Source organism: Pseudophryne corroboree, chromosome 6, assembly GCF_028390025.1.
Source record: "Pseudophryne corroboree isolate aPseCor3 chromosome 6, aPseCor3.hap2, whole genome shotgun sequence".
In the NCBI taxonomy this organism is placed as follows: domain Eukaryota; kingdom Metazoa; phylum Chordata; class Amphibia; order Anura; family Myobatrachidae; genus Pseudophryne; species Pseudophryne corroboree.
Genome location: NC_086449.1, coordinates 557927448 through 557948261, shown reverse-complemented (window position 1 = coordinate 557948261; position 20814 = coordinate 557927448). Strand labels below are relative to the sequence as shown.

Here is a 20814-nt window from a genome sequence, read left to right as displayed (position 1 = left end):
ATGACTTTTGGCAGAACTTTAGAGAGAATTAAGTGCTTAATTCTGGATGTGTTCCTCAGATGAAAGAATGATTGCGGCTGTTATCTGATGTTTAAGTGTCAGGCCACCATTAAATTCCAAGACGCTGCACATGATCAGTGTTTTGTAATTCTGAACCTCCAAGTGTAAGTCCAGTTGGTTGGCTATGGTGCAGTCTTGTCCTTTGATGTTCAGATCCTATCATAAAGACCTCTTTTTTATCAAGGTTCAGTCTCAGCCAGCTCACACTCATCTACTCCTGAAGCTCACCTAGACAGCCATTAAGGGTTTAACGTAAAAATGTTGGGATACAATGCATAACCTCTGGATACACCACTCCCAATATATAATCGCACACACAGTGGTTTAATCATGACCAGAATGCTTGCTTTTTAATACAAAAAGTAATGTATTAAAACTTACAGTAGACTTCTTTAGCATTATTTTCCATTGAATTAAATTTGCTAATATTATTAATATTAGGATACATTCACATTGATTATTATTAGAAATATAAGCAATGTCATAGTGTTAAACAATCAAAAAAGTACACAAACATCCACTGTAATCCACTGTGTGTCAGGAGGACATAACCATAGACAAACTTATAAGTATAGTTACTTTTTATATATTCTGTATACAGAAAAGTTAATGTGACAACCAACACATCTATATAATAATCAAGAAGTACTTGTGCCAATGGCTCTCACTGCCGCAACGGTGACAGGACACACCAGAAGAGAGAATAATCTAGCAGTGTTGGGCATGGCAAAGAAAATGTATAAATACAGTAGCAGGGTGGGAGCATGGTGGGGGCAGAGCAGGGGTGACCTGGCATACAGCAGACTAGGTCCATATTACGAGTTTAAAATTATGCTTGAGACAAATTCTTCGGCAATCAACTATAATTTTGCTTTAAAAGTGACTAAAATAATCTTGTTAGTTTACTTACACAACACATACTATATATTATGAACTAGCAGTAGTTTCAATTTAGTTTGAATGTTGTGTGTGTATAAGGATATTGTTTGGTATCCTTGTATAATAGCAGCCTTAAACAGAAAGTTGGTGTAAATAAACACCCTCCAAGTAGCATATTTAGCTGGTAGAAAGTGAGTGTAATGATTCACCATAGGAACTTTAGAAAAATGCACTCCTGCCAGATAACATTTCTTTTAATGTCTTTTGGTGTCTTACGGAAATAATGTCATGCTGCCATTTCTAGACAACAATTAATGTAGCTATGTTCATGCAGACAGCAAGTTTGTTTGTGATTTGTTGTTTCTGGCAGAGCTAATACATTTAAAGCAGCTTCAAAATTACAAAACAAGAGTGATTCAAATACCACCTGTCGTTTATGGTCGAACAGCCATTTATTCACCACATTTCCTTTAACGCAGCACATGCTGACCTTTGCGTAAACAGGAATAAAAATGTTTTCATGTCCTCACAGTATAAACTAGAAACCAAATGTGAAAAATAAACAAGGAGATAAAACATAAGTGTTCCCTTAAAATGTAAATAGGCTCTGACAACAAAAGTTTTATTTTGATTTTTTTAACAAAGCTAGCTTGATGTAACTTTAAAAAACTTAGGGGGGCATTTACTAAGCAGTGATAATAGTGGAGAACTGAGCCAGTGGAGAAGTTGCCCCATCAACCAATCAGCAGCTCTGTATAATTTTATAGTATGCAAATTATAGATGTTACTTCAGTGCTGATTGGTTGCCATGGGCAACTTCTCCACTGGCTCACTTCTCCGCTCTTATCACTGCTTAGTAAATGTCCCCCATAGTGTACAAAAACTTGGTGCTGATGACTTTTCTGGCATTAGAGATGAACACATTTGAAACTAAATTGGGCACAAATTAGTTTTTTTGGGCAGAACAGCCCATTTTGCAATAAACTGCAGATATAGTCCCCTACAGCAGTTGTACGGTATGTACAATGTAGTGGAATACCATGCTGCACTGCTTTCCTGTAATTGCACATTACATGGAATTTATGGTATATAAATAGAGCAGAGACAGTGATAGTTGGGGTAGGAGAACCGAGTTGGGGTAGGAGAACAGACAGGATTAGCAAAGCACAATATTGCGAAGGAGCAAGTACAGCAGGCAAAATTCTTGAAGTTCGCAACTTTATCAATTGATATGTTTGGTGCAATTGCCATAGATCCGAGAATAGAATACATCCCACAGCAATGTTATCTTTGAGCTTCTGCCTGGGACTTCTGTAAGGAAATTGTGGCCACTTTCATGACAAATACCAACAACAACACATTACTGGTGCAACCCCCTCCTCCCACCACCACATTGATTTTCATTTTGAAAAAAACTTTTTGTCGATTCAATGATCATATGTTTTTTTTCAGCAATTTGTTTTTGTGCCCCTTTTCCCTGAACAGACTTTCCTCATATAGATATTCCAATCCATGACTGTTTTACTGTAGTTGTTTTTACGTCATTTACTGTAATAGAGGTCATCTTTTCATACTAGCATTAAATAAACCTAACATAACTGATGAATGGAAGTGACCCCCCTCAAACCAATTTCCAATTTGCATATTTATTTTACACTGACATATTTGTGTCTTTCCAAAAAGCACATGCGGGAAGACGGCCAAGACAGAGTGAATTAAGTAAATAATGATATAAATAAAAACCAGGCAACACCAGCCATTACAGCTAGATAATTAAGGTACATACTGGGTGTTCCTTGTTTTCTTTGCTGATATCTTTGTAAGTCTGAATCAGATGAACCATAAAGTATTTTCAACTTACAATTCCAGCTGCTATCGTACTGTCTTGACTTGGGGTCTGTCTCCCACTTTAAGAGTGTTTTGCATTCCTATTAGTTAGCTCTAGTTTCACTGCAGACAATTTCTCTGTGGGTTTGTTGATAAATTTGTCTATAGCTTACTGGAATAATTTCCTTTATGTGTGATGCATCATCATACCCTTCCACTTAATCTGAAAAAAATGGGTGTGGCAGATCGCAATACCATTATGGCTCTCTTTTAGGTTTACAGTACAATTATTGTATTATTCACACTCTTCTCTGTGCATATCAGAGTGTTATCAAGACCTATTTTTCAATAAGAATATTGAAAAGGTATATCTATAAATGTATTTGTTGTAAGTAATCTATATAGCTAATTAAATATTCTGACCAATACAGTTAAAGCCTGATTCCTTCTCTAATGCAATACAGTGCCTGGTTATCTATAAACAAGTTTGAAGAGGAAGTGGAAGTGCTGTATTTTATGGAGGGTCCATACCCTCCATATACGTTTGTACCAATGTAACATAGCCTGACTGACACAGATAGAATCCAATAATCTGAATTTTAGAGAAATAAGTCATATAAGTATGTAAGTTCTATTGGACTAGTATAAGATTTGGATGCAGAATCTTAAATGAATTGCTTTGTTGTTGTTATAACATTTTAGGAACTAAAGGGCCCCACAGACTGGATGACCCACCACGAGCTGCCCAAACGCTGATACTTCACTTCACTTCCCCCATCACCTGGCACCATAGCAATGCATGCTAATATGGACAATCTTGTCCATATTGGCTTGCATGCCTAAGCGACGGGGCACCAACGATTAACGAGCACTGGGCCGCGCATCATTAATCGATGGTGCCTACACACTGCATGATATGAATGAGTTCTCATTCATTAATGAACGAGAACGTTCATATCGTGCAGTGTTTTCTGCCAGTGTGTAGGGCCCTTAACAGACCTCAGTTTTATTATCTGTAATGTAATGAGAGATGAAGGAGAGGGGAAGACAGTAGAGGAAGGGAACAGGGTGAGCATTGTAATTTAAAAACACAAATAAGTAATATGTGTAGGTTTATATAATAATATTTATTATATGTGTATGTTGTATAGAGAGTACCTTATCTAATTTGTTACTGCTTAGAGTGACAAGTTAGGTTGTATGTAGAACAGTAATGGTACAGGAAAAAGAGCTAGAAAAAAAGGGTCTGGTGAAGCAGACTGACTCTGCTTTGGAGGCATCTGGGTATCCTTTTCAGCTAACAAAACTAAGAAATATTACATACTGAGTAAATCACTTGAAGATAAATTTCAATATAATTGGGGACTAGGACATAAGATCAGTTGAAATCTAAGAAATAAATATACACCCTTTATAAGTTATTTTAAGTTATAATACAGATCTCCTTCTGGCATTTTTTAAAATAATAATGTACACAGTGCCCTTTTAAGTTAATATACAGCCTTCCTACTTTTAATAAAAAATGATTGACACAGTACACCTTACTAGTTTTGCTTTTAAATGCTCCTGCTCCAGTCCTAACTTAAGTTTTTTATGTTTTAATTTATTTGATATGGCTATGCCTTCCCTCATCTGTTTTGTGCTGCCATACAAATAATATAAAGTTTAAAGTTTAAATCATCACAGTGTTGCAGCTCACAGCCCCACAACCTAACCCTCCAGGGTTCTGTGTGAAGTGGCACATGGATCACAAGGGAGGGACTTCATGCAATCCAAAATACGGGAGATCTGATGCCAGGAAGATGGCTTCTTACATCATTTTTTATCCAAGCCTCGTGGGAAGATCTGAACTGGGACTCAGATCCACTCCTAATTGGAAATTTCAGATGGGTTTAGTTTCTGCTCATCTCTAGCTACAGTATAACTTTATTGTCAATTATTAATTTGTCATACGTTGCAATATCATATATGATAAATATATAAGTATAATTCATTTCAGTCTTGCCTTTTTTTTCTTTAAATCTTGCTTATAGGACATTTATTGCTTTTATGTATAGAGGTGCTTACACATTTTATTTACTAATAATTATATTAATTACAATTGTTCTGCACTACTATTCTAACACAAATGGACTACCTGAGGTTACCCAAGCGCAAAATGATTCAGAGCCACTGAACTAAAAGCATGTTTAGTAACAATGTGGGTATCCTGATGATCGGTTGACTGTCAACACGTTGACAACAAATGGTCAACATTCATTTGGGGGATATGGTCAAAAGGTTGACACATTAAAAGGTCGACATGAGTTTTTTTATTTTTACAACTTTTTCATACTTTACCATTCATGGGGCCTATCATTGGGAATAGCAACTTTGCCTGAAGATGTGAGGGGATGTGGTACACTAATTGGGGTTCCAAGTGCTGAAATGCAAAATTTGACACAAAAAAATAAAAAACTCATGTCGACCTTTTCATGCGTCAACGATTCCCATGTCAACATTGTCAATATTTTTACCATATCAACTTTGTGCATGTCAACCATTTGGTGTTGACCTTAACATTGTCGATCTTTTTACTGTCAACCCATTGACCCATAACAACAATGAGTTAGGGAGTTTGTTGAAAAGAAATTAGCTCATATTAGGAACAGCTATTGTATTTTTCTATAAGTGGTAGAGGTGCAAATACTAAGCAATATAAAAATGCCAGGTTCATTAACCAAGTGGTTTAGATTCAGTGGACATTAAAATGTTATCAATAAATGTATATTCAAATTGAAATCTTTTTGGGCAAATGATCAGTTATTGCAATTATAATTACTGTGCTCAGTGTCTGACTGGGACATGAAGGGCCCACCGGGGGAATGCAGTGGTAGGGGCCCACGCTAAAGAGTGTGATCAGGCTCCAGTGGGGCCAGACACCACAGAGGTTTGGCTAACCATGCATTGCCTGGGAACCTTGATAAATATATATATATATATATATATATATATATATATATAACTCCATGTAAGAAATGGCACTCAGAGTCAGCATATGTAAGCAAAAAGACGAATCTGTATTGAAGTTGAGTACTTTCGGGGACAGCACCCCGTCCTCAGAACCTTACAGCAGATAAGACAGATACTACAATAGCAAACTTACCCACAATTTAAACCTCCAGTCACCAATCACCACTGTTCAAGCCTCCCACGGTTAAGCCAGCGTCCACAGCTGGGACCCGACGAGCGTGACGTCACCCGGCGGAAGTGGTCACGTCGCCATGGAAACAGCAGGCTTGCGCTCCACCAGGACCGGAAGACTGCGCTCCAAGACGCGCGGACCTCCCAGCGGCTGTCACTGCATAGCCGGTCACATGACAGTGACGCTGACTGAGCTAATCCCGGGATACTCGAACATAGGAACCGGCCCCAAAGACCCCCACCCTAAACACAAAGTGATAAACACGTACAACAGCATAGATATATCACATATGAATATGCCAACATACAACATGGAATTTAAAAACATACAAAAGCAGCAGTTTAGTGGAGACTATCTCCAATTGTACGCCGAGTACTCTCAATATATAGAGAAACCCAATGTACCAAAGGATACAGAAACATAATCACAGGTATTGGACAAAAAACTAAACATAAATGCCCCCCAAAAAAAGGTCTCAACATGTAGCTTACAATCAAGTATGCCACTCGTAAGTTTAAGGAGCGCATGAACGCGCACAGATCAGCGATTCGCTTATCATTAGCAGGTAAAGATATTGATCAGCCTGTTCCCCGTCATTTCAGGCAACTTAAACATAAATTAGAGGACATTAGATATTTCATGATTGATCATGCCCCAGAATCACTCCGAGGGGGCGATAGAGCCAAGGCCCTGTTGCTTAAGGAATCCTGTTGGATTGTGAGGCTGGGTACAATCAAACCAGGAGGCCTTAATGATAAGATAAACTGGAACAGTTTAAATTAGCTTGGGTGTTCCTCTTTTTGCTGTAGGATATGCCTCCTTGCATTTGGGTGATTTTCTGTCCATGATTTTGAATGGCATACTTGATTGTAAGCTACATGTTGAGACCTTTTTTTGGGGGGCATTTATGTTTAGTTTTTTGTCCAATACCTGTGATTATGTTTCTGTATCCTTTGGTACATTGGGTTTCTCTATATATTGAGAGTACTCGGTGTACAATTGGAGATAGTCTCCACTAAACTGCTGCTTTTGTATGTTTTTAAATTCCATGTTGTATGTTGGCATATTCATATGTGATATATCTATGCTGTTGTACGTGTTTATCACTTTGTGTTTAGGGTGGGGGTCTTTGGGGCCGGTTCCTATGTTCGAGTATCCCGGATTAGCTCAGTCAGCGTCACTGTCATGTGACCGGCTATGCAGTGACAGCCGCTGGGAGGTCCGCACGTCTTGGAGCGCAGTCTTCCGGTCCTGGTGGAGCGCAAGCCTGCTGTTTCCATGGCGACGTGACCACTTCCGCCGGGTGACGTCACGCTCGTCGGGTCCCAGCTGTGGACGCTGGCTTAACCGCGGGAGGCTTGAACAGTGGTGATTGGTGACTGGAGGTTTAAATTGTGGGTAAGTTTGCTATTGTAGTATCTGTCTTATCTGCTGTAAGGTTCTGAGGACGGGGTGCTGTCCCCGAAAGTACTCAACTTCAATACAGATTCGTCTTTTTGCTTACATATGCTGACTCTGAGTGCCTTTTCTTACATGGAGTTGTGAATTCGATTATGCTGCACCAGGGCATGCTGTTTATCAAGTGAGTGCCGGCAATACATGGATGTATGTGATTGTGCTGCTTAGCACATGTTGCAGGGCACCGTTCTTTGTGTTTACCGCTGTTACCCTCTAGAGACTGTATTCCTCTACCTACATTGTGTTGAACATATTTACTCAGATTGTTTGGTGACCTTGCTGAGCTCATGGAGCCGGATATAGCCTGCCCAGCTCCTGTAGATCATGTTGGTGGTACTGGAGCCACCACGACCCCTCTGGGGGAGACTTTTAGTTTCAGCAGCACTGAAGTGGAAAGAATTTTGTCTAAAGAAGTGCTATCAGTGGAGGATGTGGCGTTCAATGCGGATGACGTATATCGTCAATTGTTGAGGTTAAAACGCCGTGAAATTGACTTTTTGTTACATAGCATTTCTTTATCTGATTATTACAGAGACCGGAAAATCCCTAGGGGGTTTAGGGTGAAAAATGTCCCTACAATAGGACGTAACAATCCGGACTTTGTCCGTAAATGGGTTGCCATACTCAACAAGTGTGCCTTCGACCTTATCATTCTAGTCGTGGAAGAAGCCAATAGAGAGTTACACAGTACAAGACAGAAAATCGCCACCTATGAGAGGGAGCATAAGAGTACGCTGGAGGAGGACACCAGCTGCAATTGGCTGCAGAGACTGGAATCCCAGTGTGACCAATATCGTAGGGAGCTCCTGAAATTCAAAAGGAGCAAAAGGTTTGCAGTGGATGCCGACTACGATGAAAATCGTGTGTACAATTGGCTGGGCGGTGGTGGCAATCAAGGCAATTCTCTTTCCTTGTCTAAACGTAGACCATGGCAGAGGAATAGATCTAATCAACGCAATATTGATAATAGATCTAGTACTGATAGTGACTTTGTGATTTCCGAATCAGATGAGGGTAACAGGTCTGGTGCAGTCCCTTTAGGTGCAGCAAAAAAAGATACGTCAAAGACCAAAGACGACCTTCCACCCGCAGGGGTGGCCAGAACCAGAGGAACCAGAAAAGCACAAGACAAGAAGAAAATCTAATTTTTAATCTTTCGGATAGGACCCTGAGCCCGTTAGAATTACAAGTTCTGAATAGGGGTCTCAGTTTTGTACCCACTAATTTTTTTAATGAATTTAATTGGAAGCGGGATCTCCATCAGTTTTCGCGTAAACTTAGACTGAAGGAACATTTTCATGGGAAGCAATTTGATAGTGGTAATCCAGTATTTTTTTCATTTTTGAAAAAATCATCCAGATCCACATTTGATCCGGTTTCAAACAATCCATCTATCAGAACATTTAGCCGATTATTGGATGAATCAGTCAATAAATTTACTCAGGTACCACATCAAGTTAGACCCAATTTATCTAAATCTGAGTTTATGGCGCTACAACAACTGAAATCCTATGAAGATATTACTATCAGACCAGCTGATAAGGGGGGCGCCATAGTCGTCCAGAACTTGGGGGACTATAAGAATGAAGTAATGGCGCAACTCTCAGATCATTCTGTTTATAAGAAATTACAGATTGACCCTACTGCTAAATTTCAGAGTGAGTTATTTGCTATTCTTAAAGAGGCAGTTCAAAGTCACAAAATTACCAGTAAGATCTGTGAAGTATTATGCTTGAAATATCCTAGAGTCCCAGTACTCTATACGATTCCCAAATTGCATAAAGATAGTCAGAAACCTCCGGGAAGGCCGATCATCTCGGCCAGAGACTCTTTATATACGAATGTCTCCCAACTGTTGGACTGTGTACTGCAACCCCGTCTCATGGCTCAGGACACCTTCCTCAAAGATACTACTACCTTTTTGAAGCTCTTGGATGATTTCCAGGAAGTCCCTCCTGGAACTTTACTGTGTTGTTTGGACATTAGTAGTTTATACACTAGCATTCCTCATGAGGGGGGTCTAGAAGCCATGAAGGGATTTATACAGTCTTTTGTTCCACAGGAGGAGTTTGATCATTCTCTGTTTATGCAGTTGCTTGAGTTGACGCTATGCCGGAATTATTTTATTTTTGATGGTTGTTTTTATTTGCAACAAAGGGGGTGTGCTATGGGTTCTCCCGTAGCGCCTTCCTATGCAAATGTGTTTATGTTTGCGCTTGAAAGTCGGATGTTCTTCCAGAATAGTCGTTATCGGGGGAACATCCTACTCTACAAGCGCTACATAGACGATGTGTTCCTGTTGTGGACGGGTGGTCAGCATGAATTTGAAAATATGATGCTGGAGATCAATGGGTTAGATACCCCAATTAAGTTTACATACACGTCAAGTAGTACAGATGTGAACTTTTTAGATGTTCATGTGATACTATCCAACAGCCGTTTCATTACAGAGGTATATACCAAGGCTACTGACAGAAATACGCTACTTGTAGCATCTAGCCACCACCCGACGGCTCTAAAGCAAGGGCTACCACTTTCCCAAATGATGCGGGTTGCCCGCATTTGCAGCAATGCCGCTGCGGTTCCTTTGGAACTTGATATAGTTGTTGATAAATTTTTGGCTCGTGGTTATGATAAGAAGTCCCTTTTGGTTCAAAAGGCTAGGGTGTTAAACATGTCTAGATCCGAATTATTAAGCCCCCGTAGTAGGAATCAAGATCAGATTCTGCCTTGGGCCAGTGACTATACAGTGGCTAGTCCGATAATTAAACAAGCCACCAAAGCTTTGTGGCCCATTGTTAGCACAGATAGTGAACTCCCAATGTTTAGGGGTAAACGACCAGTGGCAGCCTTTAGACGAGGGAGTAACCTTAAAGATCTTTTGGTGCATACGGATATTACAGGTCGCAATGCACCACAGATCCCGAATGTTTACAGAAAACCGTTTGGATGTTACTCATGTAATGACTGTACTACTTGTCGCTTTATTGTTCCATGCACTAAGTTTAAACATCCACATGTTGACAAAATGTATGACATGAGGTTTGTCTTAACCTGTAACATGTCGTTCGTGGTATACGTGGTGGTCTGTCCTTGTGGGCTATTCTACGTAGGACAGACCACTCGTAAGTTTAAGGAGCGCATGAACGCGCACAGATCAGCGATTCGCTTATCATTAGCAGGTAAAGATATTGATCAGCCGGTTCCCCGTCATTTCAGGCAACTTAAACATAAATTAGAGGACATTAGATATTTCATGATTGATCATGCCCCAGAATCACTCCGAGGGGGCGATAGAGCCAAGGCCCTGTTGCTTAAGGAATCCCGTTGGATTGTGAGGCTGGGTACCATCAAACCAGGAGGCCTTAATGATAAGATAAACTGGAACAGTTTAAATTAGCTTGGGTGTTCCTCTTTTTGCTGTAGGATATGCCTCCTTGCATTTGGGTGATTTTCTGTCCATGATTTTGAATGGCATACTTGATTGTAAGCTACATGTTGAGACCTTTTTTTGGGGGGCATTTATGTTTAGTTTTTTGTCCAATACCTGTGATTATGTTTCTGTATCCTTTAGTACATTGGGTTTCTCTATATATTGAGAGTACTCGGCGTACAATTGGAGATAGTCTCCACTAAACTGCTGCTTTTGTATGTTTTTAAATTCCATGTTGTATGTTGGCATATTCATATGTGATATATCTATGCTGTTGTACGTGTTTATCACTTTGTGTTTAGGGTGGGGGTCTTTGGGGCCGGTTCCTATGTTCGAGTATCCCGGGATTAGCTCAGTCAGCGTCACTGTCATGTGACTGGCTATGCAGTGACAGCCGCTGGGAGATCCGCGCGTCTTGGAGCGCAGTCTTCCGGTCCTGGTGGAGCGCAAGCCTGCTGTTTCCATGGCGACGTGACCACTTCCGCCGGGTGACGTCACGCTCGTCGGGTCCCAGCTGTGGACGCTGGCTTAACCGCGGGAGGCTTGAACAGTGGTGATTGGTGACTGGAGGTTTAAATTGTGGGTAAGTTTGCTATTGTAGTATCTGTCTTATCTGCTGTAAGGTTCTGAGGACGGGGTGCTGTCCCCGAAAGTACTCAACTTCAATACAGATTCGTCTTTTTGCTTACATATGCTGACTCTGAGTGCCATTTCTTACATGGAGTTGTGAATTCGATTATGCTGCACCAGGGCATGCTGTTTATCAAGTGAGTGCCGGCAATACATGGATGTATATATATATATATATATATATATATATATAGTAAACACTGCCTGTGAATGCATGAAAAAGCACCAATTTACATGATGTACAATTTATCATTAAAGTGCATTAGGATACAGTCTGGAACCTGGTCCCTAGAGGAGCAGGTGGGCCCAAAAGCAGTGGGGCCCACTGGGGGGATTTCCTGACTGTGCTCCATATTTCAAACCAAAATTGTACAATAATGTCTGAGCAATAGCTGAAATAATAGATGGCAATTACATGAATATACGGTATTACTGCTCATAATGCCTATATTTAGTTCCTGCAAATGTCCTAACAAAAATAAACAAATAAACGCATGTAACAGTACTACATTATAGCGGAACAAAAGCTCCTTTCTGTAAAAAGCATTTTATTTATTCTAACTAATATTCACGGAATTGTTTTGGATGGTAATGACCTCTCTATTCCAGCCAAAAACCCTACTCTTTTACATTACTTCTGAGCATTAATGGAGTTTAAAAAGCTCTTTGGGGAGTATAACATATGAAGACTTTCCACTAAAAGATATTAAAATGTAATTTTGTTTATTCTCATTTTCTTTATGTACTTAAAAGTTTCACCAATGTTGCAGTTTGACTTAAATAACATTTTGATCTGTGTTATTAAAGAATCATGTTCTGTGTTATGCCTGTGTTTCAGAACACTAATGGGAGCTCTACAGCTAAACCTAGGAGGGGCACCAGAAGGACCAGCAGGAACAGGCAAGACTGAGACCTGTAAAGACTTGGCTAGGGCAGTAGCTAAACAGGTACAGTAAGACTTTTACAAATACTTTTTCTACAATGCAATTGTTAATGCAGTTAACAGCAGGGATAATATGAAGTGTTTGGTATAGGTCAGTGATGACTAACCTTGACACTCCAGCTGTTGTTGAACTACACATCCCAGCATGCCCTGCATCAGTTTTAGCATGGCCAAATAGCAAAACTGTAGCAGGGCATGCTGGGATATGTAGTTTAACAACATCTGGAGTGTCAAGGTTAGCCATCACTGGTATAGGTGATAAGAAGGGCTAACAGTGGCATCATCCCAGTAATACAATACATTACTTTGAATGTTACCGTCACATAAATTGCTTTCCACTTTACATAAAATGAAAACTGATTTATATAAAATGAAGCCAATGAATAATTATTGGCCCTTAGTATTTTCCTACATGTAATTAATAACATGGAATATGTCCAGACTGTTGCAGTGGGCGGCTGGTGCATTGCGAAATGGATCTGGCAGGCACCGCTTTTGACGAATACACATAATCAATGTATTCTAGGGACTGCATTAGCTACAGTCAGGTGAGAGTACCTATGAGAAGCACTCTGCATCTCTGATCACATTCCGGGACTGGCAGTCCAAGGGAGGAAAAATTACCTCTGCCTGGGGCTGTCTGCCTGGTGTTTGATTAGCAAGAGGCATTTCCAATGGGAAGCCAACGTACAAAACTCACTGGATGGGGTGGATTTTAAGGGTGGGGCTGCAGCCCTTAGGTAAAATCTGCTTTTAACATACCACAGGGATGTGGAGCCCCTGTCCATGCATGTTTTTTATAATACCAATATTAGCGTGATCCCTACATTGGGGCAATAATATATAATTATAAGGTCTAGAATATTTATTTAATATATCTGTCCCATAGGCAGATCTACAAAGTCATGACATTGCTTAGCAAATCAGCATAGGGTGATGTTTTAAAAGCTTTTTTCAGCTTCTTACATTTAGCATTATCAGGTCATTGCATAAGGACTGATCATAGATAGCCATTCATCTTTATATATTTAATACAGTTATGGATAAGTCAATGAAATAATATTAATTACTGTTATTACTTTTATTTTTATTTTTTATTAATAATAAAAAATAATAATAATGATAAGTACATTTAAAAACTAGTAAAACATAAGCATTACTTTTACATGATAGTTGTTTGAGTTTTTTAATGTACAAACAAATGACAAAGAAATTATTTTCTTCAAGTCAAAAGTTATCACTGTGGGTAAAGTTTTTACTCCCTTCATTTACACATACTGTATAAGCCTATATATGCAATATGTGCTTTTTGTGGTGGACAGTCATATTCTGTTTATACAGTACCAAACATATCTTTTTTAGTAAATATCAGAACATTTAGGGTAGAATTTGGATAGCTTCTAATAATAAAAAGTGATGAGGTTGTCCATAGCAACCATTGATATTCTGTCTATCATTTTCTAGGTTACAAGAAATGATAGACAAATATAGTTAGTTGCCATAGGCAACAAAACCACTTTTAATTTTTAGGAGCTTTATTAAATCTACCCCTTAATCACACCACAGCAACATAAGGAAATTAAGAGGGTAATAGCAATAATGGACAATCACAAAGTCATTGAAATAATACAGTATAAGCAATGACTTACATGAGTATGTTAATAAAAATACAATGATACAAGTACTGTACATAAATACAGATACATAAACATACTGTATATAGATCTATGAACCTAACCTTTTCATACAATTTCAAGTTTTGAAAAATACTATTAAACATGGAATGATATTTAACTCATAAAATTATATAATCATTTTGATGTATGGGAGTCTATTTATTTATTTTATTTTACAAAGTTAGACACATGGTCATATGAAATTGTCAAACATATGGTGCCTGCATGATTTGAATTGAAATAAACATCAAAGGTAGAAAGAATTCTAGATGCAATAAGCTACCAAGTTGTTTTATTACTGCATAAAGTTTTATTAAACATTAACCTAAATAAGCAATAACTACAATAAGGCATAATGACTAGGACACACAGATCTGTCAAAAAGAGATAATTTCCTAATTGTATTGATCAAATTAATACTGAATTAGGTACAGTAGGTGGCAGAAAAAGCAGGGCAACCTTGGCCAACATCTGATAAGAGTGTTAATATAAGATGGGGTGCCACCTACTATAGCCCAAAGAAGATTAGGCAGTGCCATTCCCCTTAATTGGCCTAGTACTGGTCCTTTCAGAGGATGGTGACCAGGTCCTTTCCTGAGGTGAGAATGTCATTACTCTAAAAGTGACACTTAACCACTCTGCATCACAAGAGGCTGCTAAAGTGCACTACTTTTCTACCAAAGACCATCTGAAAACACTATATCATTCCACCTGCTAGTGACTAACCTGAGCTATAAAAATGAAAAATCCTCTCAATAAGCAACTCAAGCCCTTAGTGAACACTGTCTGCCCATTAAAATTCAACTTAAAAAATTCAACCTCCTAATATCTTAATTGGGGGTCTTTGATAACATGACCACCCAAACCAATCACAAAGAGGGAAAACTGCATTAACTTTACACCTAACCCTATCTAAGGCTGCCAAACCTTGTAATAACCTTCAAAACCAATGGAGGATAATCTCCAACCAGACCAAAAGGAAGAGAGCACTTGAAGATCAGCTTTTAAGTCATTAATCAACTCTACTCCTTTACAACAGCTTAAGTAATTTGCATCTAAATGTATGACTTCCCAGTCAAGAGATGCAACACAAACTTCTACTTGCCAGAGATGGCCCAGTAAGCTGGTCCAATGCATATCTCTCAGCCCCAGTCACCTGATATACTGAGTTTCTAACAATTGAAGTGCCTGCTAAATTGTGCCTACTAGCCCAATAAATATTTAAGTGACCCACAAACCAAACCCAACAAGAATCATGGAAACCTTAATGAGAGGTCCCAAAGTCAATAAACACAACATACATAAATAACCTAGCTAAGGTTGGGGGTGGAACTTTGGGAGTTTCAGATGAAGGTGAACACCTATGAGAGGGCAAAAATTGGAAAGATCCTCATTACCCCAAAGTGATGGAGGCTTAAGACCTTTAAATGGAGTTAGTGGAAAATTGCACTGCTGCAGCAAACATTGCTGTCCCGATTCTAAATGAATAAGTCCCATAATCTGCAGCTGGCAAGTCAGGGACATATTAAGAGAGGAGGGGGCCCATGTGCAGTCTGTCTGGGCCATCTCCTTTCTATCAGGCAGCAGCAGTGCAGTAGATTAACTCTGAGCACTGGGAGCACAGTAGACTCTAGCACTATGCCAGAGTCTAATGCGTATGGTGCTGTGGCCAATTTCATGTTTGTTTTTCTACTGCGTAAACACAAAATGGCATGAAAATGGCCCCACACTTTTTCCTGGTGATTTCCTACTGCCACTGACGTGGGACTCCAGAGAGGTAAGTATTGAAAAAATGGGTGCAGGGTGGGTGTGTGGTATGTGCCCCCATGGACCCTGGGTCCCATGCTCACCACACACTGCACCCATTATAGATTCACCACTGTGGCATGACCAAATTGTTCAAACATGTCTAACATAATGTAGTAAACTGAAACTTAGATAGAGGGGACAGGTCATTAAAACGCCCCCCCCACAAGTAACCCCTTATATTCACTTTACAGAATTCAGCTACAACTGCTGAGCATATAACAGTGACAACATAGGCAGGAACCAAGATTCAATGCCCCCTAGCCAACTCGGCTGTCTAGATTTATGGATTTGACATTATAAAAAATAATTTTTAACTACAATATTACAATAAAGCAGATCAGTAGAAGATGAACCTTTATTAATGGCAACTAGCTCACTAATCTAAAAGCTCCATAAAACACCAGCAAAAAGGTTATCTGAACAGCAACAAAGTCATACAATTCCACATAGTAAACTACAATTAAAACATCTGCTTCTGTGCATCCCCCATACCAGCTGACTCCCTAGCTCCTTCCTTTTAACCCTTTATAAAGCAGGAATGATTTGGTAGGATCAAACAAACCATGTGTCACGATCCGGGTACTGAGACACCAGTTTTTACCCATTAGGTGTCTCCTGAGGTGGGCTCAGCGGGCCAGGGCTTGGCTTTAACTAGGTTAGTGCTCGCAGCACTGGTCTTAGCTGACCACCTTAGTATGTGTACTTACGGAGGTGCAGCGCTTTCAGTCCCGCTGCTGAGGCTCCCTTCTGGATGCACATCCTCCATGTACCTCTGCTACCGCTCCTGTCTTTCTGGCCGCGCCGCTGGGCGCATGTGATTCTGCTACTGCGGCCTTTACCGCCATTGTTACACATTCCTATAGTAGTTAATTCCCCTTCTGTTCCTGTCTATGGGCGCAGCTATGATGGACTCTATCACATGTCCCTATTCCACTAATCCTCAGTACTGCTGGAGCCCAGGTGCTATGGTGAGCTAATCCCTGCAGGCTACCCTATATAAATATGCTGCATCCACAGCCAGAAGGTTGTCAGTGCTTTCATTGTCTTCAGTGATTCCAGCCTGTAAGCTTTACTACAGACTTTCTCCTGCGATTCCATTCTGCAGTTCAGCCTGACTCCCTGGTGATTACACTCTGCAGTGTAACCCGACTCTCCAGAGATTAACCCTCTACAGTCTACCCTGATTCATCTGTGTCTGAACTCTGGCTTTCCAGTAGCCATCCTTCATTTCTCATCTACCTGCGAACCCCAGCTTCATTTCTCATCCTCCAGCGAACCCTAGCTTCATTTTTACTTTACTGAACTTTCCTCCACATTCCAGATTACTGGTTTTAACCAGTTGTGCACCAAATTACCACTTACAGTATATGACTTTTCATTTAATAAAATCACTGAATGAGATTTCGGGCATTCTTTGCTACTGTCTAGTGCATGTCTAGGAGGTTACTCACACCTCCCAAGTTCCGGTATCCGTCAGCCCCTGCAACTGAGGCTTCCAGTCACCTTCACCAGCCCTCAGTTGTGACACCATGTAGTTTAGAAAAGTAAGAGGTACTGACCAAAGCAGCTAACATAGCTAGTTTAGAATGGCTGTGCCAATCCCATGCAACCGCTGGCATAGAATCATCCCATTCTACCAGATACAAGGAAAACCTGATAGTCACTATAGGCTTCCAAAAAAGTCTTCACATACATCCAATGCCTTCAATGTGAGGTAAGTGGTTAGGTCACTATACCGATGCCGGAATCCCAAGCAAGGGAAAGCCCAACAGTCGGCATGCCGACTAACAGGGACTATTCCCACTTGTGGTCGATATGGTGACCTTCAGGACTCCGCCCGCCAGTCTCCCAATACCAACCCCAATGTGAGCCCTGCTATGTCAGCCTGATGAGAGGCCAGACATACTGTAGGACATGGTAAATTACACAAACTGGCAGAGGGCAGTAGCAACCTAAACCTAGCCCATTGAAAATACAAATAAATATCCACAATATCATTCTCAGTACTAGGAATATGCCCTGCTGTGAAGTTTATATTCCAATGGAGATATAATAAGATCAAATGCTGTAACCCGGCAACCTGTTCACACCACACAGCGATCATGGTTGAAACCGTGTTCAACCCTGGTCGCTACCAGATTTGAAATACCGGGTTGCTTGACCTGGGATATGTCCCCTGGGTCCTTTCAGACCACACATCAACCTGGGTTATGCACGCTCATATGCAATAACCCATGTTACAAGCTGGCGGTCTGAAAGGGGTAGTAGAGATATCTGATGGTAATCGGCACTGGATGACACTGTAAGCACTGGTGAATACTGTGAAGCACTGAAGACTAGTGAGGACGCAGTACAGAGCCTGAGAACAGCAAATAGGAGCTTGCATTCACAAGAGGAACAGTTGTTCAGGCAACGTCCAGTTCCCAGAATCCTGTTTATATACTCACAGGTATCTTATAATTGGTGGGGAGACTCAGCTGAGACACACCAGCAATCCCATTGGAAGACAGTCCGGACAGCTGACAATCCAAGATGACAGCGCCCAGGTCCGGATTTGGAGGGAACTCTGGACTAGACCCAAACACCAGAAAGCAGACATCATGGAGGAGAATGGGAGATAGCAGCAGCTGCTGGGAACTTCATATGGACACAATGAACAGAGAGAACAGAAACTGTACACAGGATACTGTTGATTACTTGCACAGAGATATTCTACACAGATGTCTTAATCTGGAGAGAGTAACACAGACACATGCTGCAGCTTGGAAACTGAAGTCTGCATGGAGCTTGCAAGACTGAGAGAAATCCAGAAACCCGTGCAAAACAGGAGGTAAGGTACAAGGAACACTTGGTACATGCATGAAATAGTCCAGGATCCTGACAGACTGCACCTGCTTCAACAAAACTTTGCTTACATAAGAGACTGAATCTGCTTGTGAAAACGCAATACTTTCTCCGCTGCCAATTGGCATAATCCCAGCAATGTATCAATTTTGATACCTAATTAAGACAGGAAAGATGACAGCCTTTACATTTTTCCCACGCGATGGAGCACCCATAACTGGAAAGAAAGCCTGCACTGAAAAGAGTATCTCTTTACAAACTGGGCTACTGGCTGGTCCAACCAGAAAAAATCATCCAAGTAATGGACTATGCCAGAGTGGTCAGTGCCAACTCGCACACACCAGTGCAATAAAGAACTACAACACTCAAAGAAGTAATAAGACATTGAACAGCAGACATTTATCTACATAAAACAAGCCATTAAAGAGAAAATCCATATACTTAAAGGAATCAGGATGCAGAGACAAGAGCCAGAAACCAGTCTAAATTAACTTTGGCTAAAAGCTTTCCACTCCTGAAAACTTGAACAAGACACATACTGTAGCCAGGGCCGAAACTAGGATTTTCGGCACCCGGGGCAAGGCAGTAATTTGTCCGTCCCCCCTAAAAAAAAAACACAAGAAAAACAAGAAACAACAACAAAAAACAAACCGTGTCAGACTAAAATAATCAGATTATCAAGAATTTTGAAAAATGGGGATGATTTTGATACTATTGGACAATATTTCCCTATGCGTCACATGCCCCGCCAGTGTGTTCAACTACATGCTCCTCTGTGTGTCCTCATACACTGCACTATGGGGGTCATTCCGAGTTGATCGTAGCTGTGCTAAATTTAGCACAGCTACGATCATCTTTCCAGACATGCGGGGGGACGCCCAGCACAAGGCTAGTCCGCCCCGCATATCAGTCTGGCCTCTCCTGCACAAGTACAAAAGCATCGCACAGCGGCGATGCTTTTGTACTTGAAGAGTAACTCGCAGCCAGCGCAGCTCCTGCGGCTGGCCGGTAGTTACTCGTTGCTGTCCCGAGCCGCAGCGGCTGCGTGTGACGTCACGCAGCCACTGTGGCCCACCCCCCGCATGGTCCGGCCACGCCTGCATTGGTTGAACCCCGTGCCCCGAAAATGGCAGCCAAATGCCGCCGTGCTGCCCCCTCCCACCCAGCGACCGCCTCTGCCTGTCAATCAGGCAGAGGCGATCGATAGGCAATGACGGCTTTCGGCCGTGCCATGCTCTGGCACACTGCGGCGCCGGCAACAACAACTTCAGCGTGCAATCAGGTCAGAATGACCCCCTATATTACTGCACAATATCATAACACTTCATCACTGCACTACATTCCCCTATCCACTGCACTACTATACTATATCCCCTGCACGCTGAGCTACATCACTACACTACATGCGCCTATGCACTGCACTGCACTACATACCCTATACGCTACACTACATCACTACACTACATCCCCTTATATGCTACACATCAGTGTACTACATGCCCCTATATACTGCAATACATTACTACACTACATACCTTATATGGTACACTACATCACTACACTACATGCCCCTATACACTGCACTACATACCCTAGATGCTACACTACATCCCCTTATATGCTACACTACATCACTACACTACATGCCCCTATATACTTTCTACATACCCTAGATGCTACACTACATCCCCTTATATGCTACACTACATCACTACACTACATGCCCCTATATACTGCAATACATTACTACATTACATCCCCTTATATGCTATACCAAATCAGTGCACAACATGCCCCTATATACTGCAATACACTACTATATTACATACCCTATATGCTACACTACATTACTACACTACATCTCCTTATATGCTACACCACTACATGCCCCTATATACTGAAATACATTACTACACTATATACATCACCACATTACATCACTACACTACATGGCCCTATATACACTGCACTGCATACCCTATATGCTACACTACATCACTACACTACATCCCCTTATATTCTATACCAAATCAGTGCACAACATGCCCCTATATACTGCAATACACTACTA

The 20814-nt window shown here is 40.9% G+C and overlaps 1 protein-coding gene across 1 annotated transcript in view; it reads left to right on the top strand.

Moving 5' to 3' along the window:
- LOC134934622 (dynein axonemal heavy chain 3-like) overlaps positions 1-20814 on the top strand; it is a 1803147-nt gene that overhangs the window by 686517 nt on the left and 1095816 nt on the right. The window contains exon 28 of the mRNA XM_063930015.1: positions 12310-12418. Within this exon, the coding sequence (XP_063786085.1) occupies positions 12310-12418 (109 nt within the window). The remainder of the gene's footprint in view (positions 1-12309; positions 12419-20814) is intronic.